Here is a 12,067-nt window from a genome sequence, read left to right on the forward strand (position 1 = left end):
AGACTTTAGTTTGTCCAAAGCCCCGACCATGATAGAAGCAATCTGCATCTATTTTTAATGCAGTTTTATTTCACAAATTTATTTTTAGAATACAAAAAAAGCAACTCGAAAAACAGCAGGGATGATGAGTCCGGCTGGAACATCTCTCAATTCTTCCTGTGACATCTAAGATGATAAGGGGGGAAAAAGAAAAATCACTAATATAGTCAAAATATTGAACAATTACAATTTGTCTGAATTGGCCAAGACTTACCTATTACTGCACTAATCTGTAGGTGATGTATCGTCCAGCTGTCTCACTCGGCCTGATGATTTTCACCACCTTTGCAAAAGTGTAAACAAAGACTCACGTCCCAAATTCTAATGTAATCGTCAATAAAAAACAAAGTGCATCACAAGGACAAAATGATATTTAACCGTTTTCCTTCTCCCGTCATGATCCTAAATGCTGTATGCCAACAAGCTTGACACTACACTTGACATTGGAACTGACACTAAGCTGAGCATCCAGACCTGTTCTCGTTTCGCAGTAAGTCCACTTCCTGTTTTTCTAGTTACACAACACGCCTGGCCCTTTGTCTTGTGTTTCCAAGCTATTATTTGTTACCTGTCCTCTCTTTAAGCCAAAGTAGCGAGCCACTGGGTCTCCGGCCTGGATCCTGGGCAGCTGACTCTCCTTCAGTTTGCTAAAGTAAACAAGACTTTTAAGGCAAACAAATGTACATTTTTATCCAGTATGAAACGCGCAATGCTGTGCATTCATTAGCTGTCAAGTTAGCGCAGTTTCTCATTAGATAGCATGCTTATTTGACCTTGGTCGTGTATATACGTTTGGACAGCGGACACCTGGTATGTTGTGTACAAATGAAAAGGATACTATCTGGCCAGGAGTTCCGTCACTTCCTCTTTTGTCATAACAATGTGTTCTGGTACAAGCTGAAAGGCAGAAGATGAACATATTAAAATGTAATTTTTCTCATAGGATGCATCAAGGATTCTCATGTCCTAAATGCAGTTTTTGTATACTAAAATGTGAGTCTGTATGTGTACTTAAGTGTTTTTACCTCATGTTCTGTGATGTTGATGAGCAGCTCCTGCTGTAAAAACTGCTCCAGGATGTACTTGGGCGCCATGTCCACCAAAGACTGCGAGGTATGCACAAGTCATGAGTACACACACTTAAGATTATACTGCGTGTGTGTATAATATAGTAAGACAACAAACCTGTTTTGCAGAGGGCGTCATGCCCATCTGAACCACAATGATGGCACGAGTGATGTTTTCCTCCTGCATCCTCTGACAGTACATTTTGATAGTCTTGATGCCCACTTTTGTCTCCTCTGAAAAAAGCGCCAAAATTAGAACTATTTGTAGGATGCTTCATTTCATTTGTAGAAATCAAAACTGGCGTATCACAAAAGTCGGCTAAATGCATTCGACGTTGTAAATAAACAGGGAACCTGGGTTCCATTCAATCTTTGAGAGCCTACCAGGGAAGAAAACAAACATCTGGTCAGTGGGGTCATCATTGTGTGCCACCAACACGGTGAGGTCTGTACGTCTGGGCCGACTCTCGCTGGGTTTGTCTCCGAACTGGCTCTTGAAGTCGTCCAGAGTCTGGTCCAGCTCGTCCTGGGTCACTAGGTAGCCTCTGTCGTGGCATAGCTATAATATAGAAAATCATTTCAAGAATTTCAACAACCCTGAGTCATGTTAAAGTGCAACAGCTCTCCAAGGTGTGATCACTCTTGTTTAACTGAAGACTAACGATCAGACTTAATCTGATAGAAGTGTTTATTTTGGGAATTTACAGCGATCCCATGTATTTTCCCTAAATGAGTCATTCCACAATTTTCTACATCTGCTTGGTCTAAAAAAAAAAAGTAACTGTGACCGACCACCACATCTTTTTTTCTTGATTTCTTTGTGGTTAAGACTAGAAAATTGCCTGACAATAGTTTAGTTTGGTGTCATGTGTGTATTTTTTATTGTTTTTTCGCATTATAAACAACTGCGTAAATATCCTCCGTGACTGCTGATTCCATATTTTCGCCAGGGGTTGTAGCAAACCTAAATCCGCTTTAAAAGGTGGTCAACGCAACGAAAAGGAAGCTAACGCGTTAGCTTCAAAAACAGCACCCGGAAAAACTCACCTGCATTATGGTCTTGCGAATCTTCCACAGTCTGTAAGTTTCTTCTTCATCGTCCATAGTGTATATCGGAGATAGTAAAGAATTACTTAAGTTCCAATTCAATTATTAATCCGAAACTGGGTGAATTATTGGTGTACAATATTCATGTGTTTGCTACGAGTCGATGCACGCGATCTTTACTGGCGCATACTGATGACGTCAACACAACTGTACATGATAGGCGGAGTTTTAATAAAATGAAAAACAAAACACGGACAGAAAATAACGAACGTTTGCCGGGGAATATTCTTTCGTTCGTGAAGCGCAAAATGCGTTTCTTTGGGAATAACTAATCAATATTTAATTTGTGGTTTCGTAACAGTCACACAAGAAAGGGTGGGCTGCTTCATTGTTTTTGTTCTATACGTGCCTCCAAAAATGAGGCCGTTATGCGTAATAATAACTTGCGGGGCAGTGGCCACGGGTGGATTGTCGTTGGCGGTGCTACTCTACTTTCTCATTCCCCACACGGTAAAGTACATCAATGCTTTTTGGAATGATGTCTGTGCCCGAAATGTTCAATGAGCATGGCTGGTAATGTGTGCTGATGTTATCAGTGCAAAAGACTTCATTGCTGGCACGCACTGTCACTCACTCAGCAGCATATAAACAAACACATTGTTTTTTTCCTTGCGGCGTAACATTGAATTACTGTTGCTGGAATTGTACGGGCAATATTTTAAAGGCGTCATAAGGGGCCTCGCGACCACTAGAGGGGGCCAAAGAGTCATCTTGATTAGCTTGGATAAAGGTTGTTTGTTTTTATTTATGCATTTGTTTGTTTACCATCAAAACTTTTACACTTACATAGTTTCGAGACCCAATTGTAAAATAAAAAAAAAAATTTTTGTCAATATATTTCTAGAGCACCTCTGCTTATCGGTTATAGTTCATTATTTACTTGAGGTATTTGATTATAATTTTTAATTGTATTTAATACTATGCCAATTTTTGAATATTATGTCTTAAGAAATTAGTATTCCGACTTAAATTTTCCCCAGAAAGTATATTTCGTTTGATGATGATGAACAATCCATGCAAAAAGTGAGAGTCTAAACGAATAGTATCTGTTATAATTCTCTCAGCCTCTGACATTTGGCCAGAAATACATGAAGGCAGATACAATATACACTGTGCTTAGAGGTGGAGCAAGGTCAGGCAAAAATTTCTTCATCTCAAAATGATATTGATTATGTAAGCATTTAGATGAAAGGACTCAACATGCATTTTTTTTTCAGTAAGGCCAGAACCAATATTCTGTGTGAGCCATAAATGCTAACCAATGGAGAATATGCAATTCTCAACATCAAGTGAAACGTCTTACCGGGGTCCGAGAACATACAGTATCGTTCCAATATCTTATTTTACAATATCCTTTTATGAGCTTATGATAATGTGGTGGACTCTGGACCACAGAACGCATGCATGGCTGATGTGGATTACGGGTCAGCACTGCAGAGCATCAGCTATTGGATAACCGAAGCTTATCAGTTGAGTCACTGATCCCCTGCCGGCTTTAAAAGAGTCTGCGGGGACAAATGGAGAGTGGAGTTAAGGACTTGGATTGCTTTTTGCCTTCTGAGGAGCTCACCGACGGGCAAACATGCGTCTCACAGGCTCCACTGTCCTGTTCAGTGTCCTGCTGCAGGCTTTGGTAAGAATTTAGCTCGTTGCTTAGTCTTAAAATACAGTGTAAGGAACCACATCCATTGCAAGAATGCTCTTAAATACGGACAGATAGGCAAAATGTGGAGGTGTGTAGATTGAACAGTGATTAATGTTACTGTTTTCATATTTGCTCATCGCTATGAATGTGCTGCACAAATCTTGGTTTAATTTATTTAATTATAAATTAATTTATTTATTCTTGACTGAAGGTATTTGTTTTAGTTATACTGTATAATTGGTATATTCTTCTCATATATACTTACATACTGGTCTTTTTAAGAGTTTTCATAATCTGTTTAAAATGTACATTAAGTTGATCCTTTGAATCTACTCTATTTTAGATTATGCCATTGTGAAATTCATATACTGTACAGTACTTTTTTTTTAAATGTTCTTGGTACCACTACCTTTTTTATTGTGCTTTATTTTAGATTGTGTTGTTTTAATTTGAGTTATTTAGCATTTTACCATTATTCAGCTTTAGGTTATTTTACTTCAAATTTGTGATCTTTGGAGTTTATTTGTTTGAAGAATATTTTTTTCTTTAATGCGCTAATTTTGTGCTTCTTGGTGTACAGTGCAATGTTTCCTTGCTACCGGTTTCACTCTAGTGCGGATTTTCAATTATGACAGCAGCTTTTTCTGTTGCAGGTTTACGTCGCTATTTTTCTTGCTCTTTTTTTTTTCTTTTAAGTCAGATCAGTCAATAAATTGCAATTTTATTTACTCTGTATTTGATTTCAAAAGAAAATGAAACTTCCACTGCGTGCATATTAATTTATGACCATGTTGTTGTTGTTTTTGTTTGTGTTTGTTTTTTTATTGTACAAAGAAACAAACTAAAAAAAAAAAAAAAAGAACAAAGCAGAAAAAAGCTTCACGGATTTCAGTTACAGGCATTTTTGTGAGCGTTAACCCCTGCAATAAATGAGGGTATTAGGGACTCATTTTATTTTAGGTTAGTACATATATCTTTTCTCATTAGTATCATGCCGGAATTGTCATTGAACATATACCAGACTATTTATTGTCTTTTATCGTTTTTCTTTCATTATTTATTCATCTTTTTATTTTCAAAAACCTCTATTAGTTTCCATAATTGTTGTACACGTATAAAATGGTGTCTAATGTTGTCCATTTAAAAAAAAAAAATCCTTTTTAGTTAAATTTTTATGACTTCTATTTTCAGAAATCAATATTTGATTACGTTTTAATTCTGCCTTTACTACGATCTTTTTTTTTAATCAATGTAATCTATTTTAAATTTGGATGGATAGTGGATGAATTTAATTTATTTTTAATTTGGATGGATGGATGGATGGACTTTATTCTCATTACACCTGCACAAGTACAAAATTCGAAATGTTGACTTCACAAGCTCAAACCATCCAAGACACATTCAATAAAATTGACTCAGGGGGAGACAGACGGCAAGGGCCGTCAGAGTGCGCTAACGCTGAGCGTTCTGAGATCTTCAGCCATGCCCCAAACAAAGGGCATAGTTCAAGTCTGGGGGAAAAAAATCCCGGCATAAGCGCTAACAAAAACACACAACAACATATCTCGCACAACATGTAGATGGCTGGGGAAGGGGCGGTGTTGGAAAGCGGGCCATGACTTAGCCTTTCATGCAGAAGCCAGATCCGACGCTTCCTTAGCGGCAGTCATGTCACACGGGTGACTTCCAACATATTTTGGGGGGTATTATTGTTTATTACATATTACTACATATATAGTAATATCTAACATGGTCCATAGTTTTAATTAAATATTTTACGTTTACATAGTTTGTTGAATTATAGATAGATAGATAGATAGATAGATAGATAGATAGATAGATAGATAGATAGATAGATAGATAGATAGATAGATAGATAGATAGATAGATAGATAGATAGATAGATAGATAGATAGATAGATAGATAGATAGATAGATAGATAGATAGATAGATAGATAGATAGATAGATAGATAGATAGATAGATAGATAGATGGATAGATACTTTATTCATCCCCGTAGGGAAATTCACATTTCCAGCAGTATCCTCAAGTCGAGATATAAAATATGAGAAATAAAATACACAAAGATACACATAAGTCCAGTACAGAAGTATACTTAAGGTGCTTGTTAACAGTGTAAACAGAATAGTGTGAATCGTTGGAGTCTAGGGCAAGTATAATTAAGGTGCTTGTATAAAGTGAATAGTGCAGTGCAGAGTATGAGGTTTAGAGTTTAATGTGAGCTTTTACTGCCCCGGGTGGAGTTGAAGAGCCTCATGGCATGGGGGAGGAATGATCTCCTCAGCCTGTCCGTGGAGCAGGACAGTGACAGCAATCTGTCACTGAAGCAGCTCCTCTGTCTGTAGATGATGCTGTGTAGTGGATGTGTTGGATTGTCCATGATTGATAGCAGCTTGTTTAGCGCTCGTCGCTCAGCCACAGTTGTCAGACTGTCCAGCTCTGTGCCCACAACCGAGCCCGCCTTCCTCACCAGTTTATCCAGACGCGAGGCGTCCTTCTTCTTGGTGCTGCCTCCCCAGCACACTACTGCGTAGAGGAGGGCGCTCGCCACAACAGTCTGGTAGAACATCTGCAGGAGCTTTTTGCAGATGTTGAAGGACGCCAGCCTTCTGAGGAAGTACAGTCGGCTCTGTCCTTTCCTGCACAGAGCTTCTGTGTTGGTAGTCCAATCCAGTTTATTGTCCAGCTGCACACCCAGGTATTTGTAGGTCTGGACAAACTCTACACATTCTCCATTGATGGTTACTGGTTCCGGATGGGGTTTAGGCCTCCTGAAGTCCACCACCATCTCCCTGGTCTTGGTGGTGTTCAGGTGCAGATGGTTAGCGTCGCTCCATGAGACAAAGTCCTGGATCAGTTTCCTGTACTCCCCCTCCTGCCCACTCCTGATACATCCCACGATAGCAGTGTCATCTGCAAACTTCTGCACGTGGCAGGACTCAGAGTTGTACTGGAAGTCTGACGTATACAGGGTGAACAGGACAGGAGACAGCACGGTCCCCTGTGGCGCTCCTGTGCTGCTGACAACAGTGTCGGACGTACAGCCCCCCAGTCTCACGTACTGGGGTCTGCCTGTCAGGTAGTCCGTAATCCATGCCACAAGGTGTGAGCCTACTCCCATCTCTGTCAGTTTACCACTGAGCAGCAGAGGCTGTATGGTGTTGAAGGCGCTGAAGAAGTCCAAAAAAGTAATCCTCACTGCACCACTGCCACTGTCCAGGTGAGAGAGGGATCGGTGTAGCATATAGATTATAGCGTCCTCCACTCCTACCTTCTCCTGGTAGGCAAACTGCAGGGGGTCAGTGGCATGGCGGACCTGTGGCCTCAGGTGGTGTAGCAGCAACCGCTCCATGGTCTTCATCACGTGTGATGTCAGGGCGACCGGCCTGAAGTCGTTGAGCTCCTCCGGTCGTGGTTTCTTTGGGACTGGGATAATGCAGGATGTTTGTTGTTGTTGTTTTTACATTTAATGTATTATAGTTTTCCTATTCCTCATATTAAATGGAAAATAGTCAATGGAGTGTTTTGCGACATCCCACAGGGCACCCCGACAGAGGACTGGAGTTCAGCCACATCTATTTACGACTTCTCAGCCACCGACATTGACGGCAATGTGGTCTCGCTAGAAAAATACAGGTGAGCCCCTACTTCTGTTGTACGGCCTCCATCGCCAAAACAATCACGCAAACTGTGACCTTGCACGTTATTTTGTCAGGGGGAACGTGGTGATCATCACCAACGTAGCGTCCAAATGAGGCAAAACGCCCGTAAACTACTCTCAGTTTGCCGAGATGCACGCCAAATATGCTGAGAGAGGTTTACGCATCCTTGCCTTCCCTTCCAACCAATTTGCCAACCAGGTATGCTTGATTTATAGTTGTCTGTCCAGTATTTTTTTTTTCTCCATATGTGTATATCATTTGAAAAGACGAGTTTTTGGATTCACTTATTCCCGCATAACTCAAAACAGACCAATTTTTTCCACATATCTGTGTTTGAATAACATTAGTTTGAATGCCAAAGTAATATCATGTCATTTACCAGGCTTGAAATGATTATATACAGTGCTGTATACCTCTAATTCGATATAGTATGCTTTCATTTGAGTGTGTTTGCACAGAACATCGCAAAAGAGCATTTTCGGCAGGCATCGCCTTATTGCGTCTTTGTTGTCATCAACGAGGCTGCGCGGATCATTTTTTTTGGTGGACTTTGACGCATAATGAAAAGGAAAATACGGCTTGACTTGTCTCCTTCATCCCTTGTACGTGTGCTTGAGCAAGACCGGCATGAATGTTGGGAGTTCGGGGGAGAAACAGCGAAGGGCAGCCTTCCATGCGCTGATCTCACAACCGTCGTCAGTTGGGTAAAGAAAAGCCCGAATAAGATGATCAGCAAATCATTTAAAACAAATTGGATGGGTCCAAAGATGACTACCCTCGGAAGAGTAACGAGGATGTTTGAACAATTGACAAGGAGATAGGCGAGGACGTCTGGGTGTTAAATGGGAGGAGGAGCTCTCTGGCGTATCAGATCATGATGATGACTTTTAGGGCTTTTCGACAAACTAAATATTCAGATGTGTCAAAAAAAATAAAGCATTGAAACTTTAAATCATTTTATCGATGCAACATTAGTTTCAGCATTTTCGTCTACGTCCACCTTGCCTCGCACTTGCCCCCCCCCACGCATAACCACAACACTATTGTATTTGATTTACAAACAAACAAGAAATGCGTCTGAAAGTACCGTCATTTCGCCATTTTGATAACACACACCTTGTGCTAAAATTGGAGAGCCATGATCAATGTTACCACTTAAGTCAGGGGTAGACTTATAATCGCATTTTTGTAAAATTCACCCAAATTGAATTAAGAAAGGGGGGGGTCGACTTATAAGCGAGGTCAACTTGTACTTGGAGAAATACGGTCTACCTTATGTTGGGTGGCAGCTGCCATATTAGAGTTGGCAGATCTTTATTAATTCATTTATTTACTGTATGTATCCATTCATTCATTTCTTTATGATCTTTCCTGTTTGCTCGTTTTGTGATACAAAATGGAGGATCTGTGTACAATGTATATAAAAGTCTACACCCCCCTGTTCTAATGCTATTTTTTTTTGTGATATAAAAATGAAAATATATACTGGTCATAAGTCAGTTGTAGGTATATCTTGGTCACTATTGTTTATACCACAAAAAACTGGCATTTGGCTAGGATGTGTAGACTTTTGATCGGCACTGTACCTTGGGGCAATTTAGTTGCATAGCAAAGATGCCTTTGATTGGAAGAACGTCAACACTGTGCATTTCATCTACGTATGGATTTTATGTCTATGGATTTATTTTGTTTTGTTGGCCGTAAGGAGCCAGGCACTAACGCTGAGATCAAGCAGTTTGCGCAGTCCTACAACGCTCGCTTCGACCTGTTCAGCAAGATCGATGTCAACGGCGCCGACGCTCACCCGCTGTGGAAGTGGCTGAAGGAGCAGCCCAACGGGAGAGGCTTCCTGGGAAAGTAAGGCTCGTTTCCATCACCTACTCCATTGTTGCTCTTGGTTTGCTACATTACATTTAGGCTTCTTTTTTTTTTTTTTTTCATCCCTGCAGTGGCATCAAGTGGAATTTCACAAAGGTAAATTGCATTAAAGTGCCGGCCCTAATATTTTGGCAACCAACAAAATCAATTAGAATGCAGAATACCTTCAAAGCTGACTTCAAATTTTTTGGATACATTTTCAATCGCTCGCTAGGCTGAAGTCTTTAGATTTACTGCTGTGTTCAGCTTTGGAGGTTTTGCCGTGTAAGGAAACACTTTAAATAAATAAAAATAAAACAACTAATTGACAATTTGTTGATGTCTTCATTTCTTTGTAGTTTCTGATCAACAAAGAGGGTCAGGTGGTGAAACGATACGGACCCATGGATGATCCAAGCGTATGTACACAAATGGCTTTAGGTTTGGACTGGGTGATGAATCCCAATTTCTCGATCAAAACAAATGTTTTACTTGCAGATTTTCATTTTCATGTTGTGGGAATTTCAGAATCTATGCGAGATCAGTAAAATAATCTGGAAAAGAATTTTTCTTTAGGGTTTCTTTATAATTGAAGCGTGAAATAGACACAAGTCTAACAGAAGAGTCTAGTGGTCTGAGAGTGTGGTGAAACGTAATCGTGAGAACATTCTTATGCATTCTACTACTACTGCAAGAGAGTAAACCTAAAACAGAGCGGTACTTCTGTCTTGAGCCAATTATGGGGGAGATTTCATTGTTTTTTTTTTTTTATGAGAAAATAAAAGTTTAATTAAAAAAAAAAATTAAGATATAGATTTTTTGAAAAATATCTTTGTGGAGGAAATTATTTTAGTTTTTGAGAAACGTTTTAGTTACTGGGGAAAATGTTATGGGGGAAACATTGATATTGACACGTTTATATTTTTTAACTATGTGAAAGGGATGCATATTTTCTGAAAAACAAATTGTTTTGGGATGTTGATATTTTTTCAGGATGTACTAAATTGCCCCTAGGTGTGATTGGGTGTGTGAATGGTCAATTGTCTCTGTGTGCCCTGCAAATGGCTGGCAACCAGTTGAGGGTGACCCCCGCCTACTGGGATAGGCACCAGCAAGTCTGGGACACTTGTGAGGATAACCGGCTATAGAAAATGGACGCATGAATATATTTTCACCCTCTGCACTGCAAAGTGTGCCTATGTTTATGTGTACTACTTAAGCTAACAACAGCGGTGAGCAAAGAGAAGCTAAAAAAAAAAACACCCATTAAATGTTGGCAACTTAGTTTCTTTTATGAAAAGAAACTAGCAACAGATGACATCAGGGGAATCGTTTCACAATGTTTTGCGTATTAGAGCCCAATGGATTTATTTGAAGATCATACTCGCAGGGGCGGGCGACTCTGCTCCCTGAGGGCCGCTATCCTGGATGTTTTAGATGTTTCTATCCTTTAACACATCTGATTTAAATGATCAGCTCATAAGCAAGCTATTCAGCAGCCATGATAATGATCCTGATTATTTGAATCGGGTGTGTTTAAGGGCGGAAACATCTTAAACATGCAGGATATTAGTCCTTGAGGTCTGGAGGTGGCCACGCTTGTTATAATGTATCACCCAGCCCCACCTTAACTGCGTCCTCTGTTTCCTTCCTTTCATTGTGTAGTTATTACCATGAAGTTTCTAATTGTATGAACATATTTTGCACAGGTGGTGGAGGAGGATCTTCCTCCATATCTGAACGCCTAGATGACCGACACCCCACTATCTTGCTGTTCTCTTATTTCCTTCCATACCGCATGTCTCTTCTCTTTCTCTGAGTGTCGGTGGATGACGGTTCGGCTCGCACCCGGCCCTATGACGGTCTGTCCCTAAATCCGCCTCACGGAAAAGGCAGACTCGATGCAATTGGCGTGCGCACCTGCCGGGGACGATCGCCGAGCTTTTGTTCTACTGGCTTGGGGAGGAGACAGGACAAAAAGATTCAATGTAGCATTGTTTGTATTAGAGACACTGGAATTGAGCCTAATGTTATTCAATAGTACTGTCACCCTAGTGTAAAAAGGAGATAACAATTTTAAATGAAATTTTAAATGAAACTTAAAAAAAAAACAGTACAAGAACTGCTTCTTGAAAATAACAAACAAACGTAGCGAGGACTGGGCAACAAAAGAAAGCCTTTGTTGGCAAGTGTCTCTGGTAATTGGCCGTTTTGCTATTTTGTATGTAATTAATATTTGGTTAGTTCCATGGCTCATGTTTTACTGAGAAAATACCTGTTTCCATGTAAAATGTCCAGTTTTACTTTTACACACAGGTACCTGTTGTCATTTTTGGGAGTGAAATAAAATAACAAAACTAAAAACTAAAACCATGTGTTGTCAATTTTGGGATTCAATTGACATTTATCTGCAATAATAATATTTGTTATTAATGTGATAAAAATTCATTGAATATATATATATATATATATATATATATATATATATATATATATATATATATATATATATATATATATATATATATATATATATATATATTTATATATTTAATATTTAATATATTTAATATATATATTTAAGATCTGAACTCAGACTTATCCAACTATGTACTAGAAAAGTGCATTCGAACAAACTCTTTAACTTGGAGGCCCAAGTTGGAAAAAA

General features: G+C 39.4%; 2 protein-coding genes across 3 annotated transcripts; one reads left to right on the forward strand and one right to left on the reverse strand.

Annotated features, from left to right (window-relative positions):
* Positions 1-49: 49 nt before the first annotated feature.
* On the reverse strand, positions 50-2,353 carry polr2eb (RNA polymerase II, I and III subunit E, b). Its single transcript, XM_088424891.1, has 8 exons — positions 2,154-2,353; positions 1,491-1,665; positions 1,225-1,340; positions 1,065-1,145; positions 878-936; positions 608-686; positions 254-322; positions 50-165 (listed from the first exon to the last, which is right to left on the reverse strand). The coding sequence occupies exons 1-7, from the start codon at positions 2,208-2,210 to the stop codon at positions 257-259; spliced, it is 633 nt and encodes a 210-aa protein (XP_088281017.1). The 5' UTR covers positions 2,211-2,353; the 3' UTR covers positions 50-165; positions 254-256.
* A 39-nt stretch (positions 2,354-2,392) lies between these two features.
* Positions 2,393-11,769, forward strand: gpx4a (glutathione peroxidase 4a). 2 transcript variants are annotated; one of them, XM_088424892.1, is made up of 7 exons: positions 2,393-2,663; positions 7,422-7,516; positions 7,596-7,740; positions 9,248-9,399; positions 9,492-9,516; positions 9,759-9,818; positions 11,109-11,769. In XM_088424892.1, exons 1-7 carry the CDS (start codon positions 2,571-2,573, stop codon positions 11,145-11,147), a joined length of 609 nt encoding a protein of 202 aa, XP_088281018.1. In that variant the 5' UTR covers positions 2,393-2,570; the 3' UTR covers positions 11,148-11,769. The 2 variants fall into 2 exon arrangements, with proteins under 2 accessions (XP_088281018.1, XP_088281019.1); XM_088424893.1 differs by lacking the exon at positions 2,393-2,663 and adding an exon at positions 3,692-3,846.
* The last annotated feature ends 298 nt before the right edge of the window (positions 11,770-12,067 follow it).

Source organism: Hippichthys cyanospilos, chromosome 10, assembly GCF_059441005.1.
Source record: "Hippichthys cyanospilos isolate Australia breed blue-spotted pipefish chromosome 10, RoL_Hcya_1.0, whole genome shotgun sequence".
Taxonomy (NCBI): Eukaryota; Metazoa; Chordata; class Actinopteri; order Syngnathiformes; family Syngnathidae; genus Hippichthys; species Hippichthys cyanospilos.

Coding starts and splice junctions, on each gene's coding strand:
- polr2eb (XM_088424891.1), bottom strand. CDS start 2,210: ATGGACGATGAAGAAGAAACTTACAGACTGTGGAAGATTCGCAAGACC. Junction 937..1,064: donor TCAACATCACAGAACATGAG/GTAAAAACACTT, acceptor TCTGCCTTTCAG/CTTGTACCAGAACACATTGT. Junction 687..877: donor ACGGAACTCCTGGCCAGATA/GTATCCTTTTCA, acceptor TGTTTACTTTAG/CAAACTGAAGGAGAGTCAGC.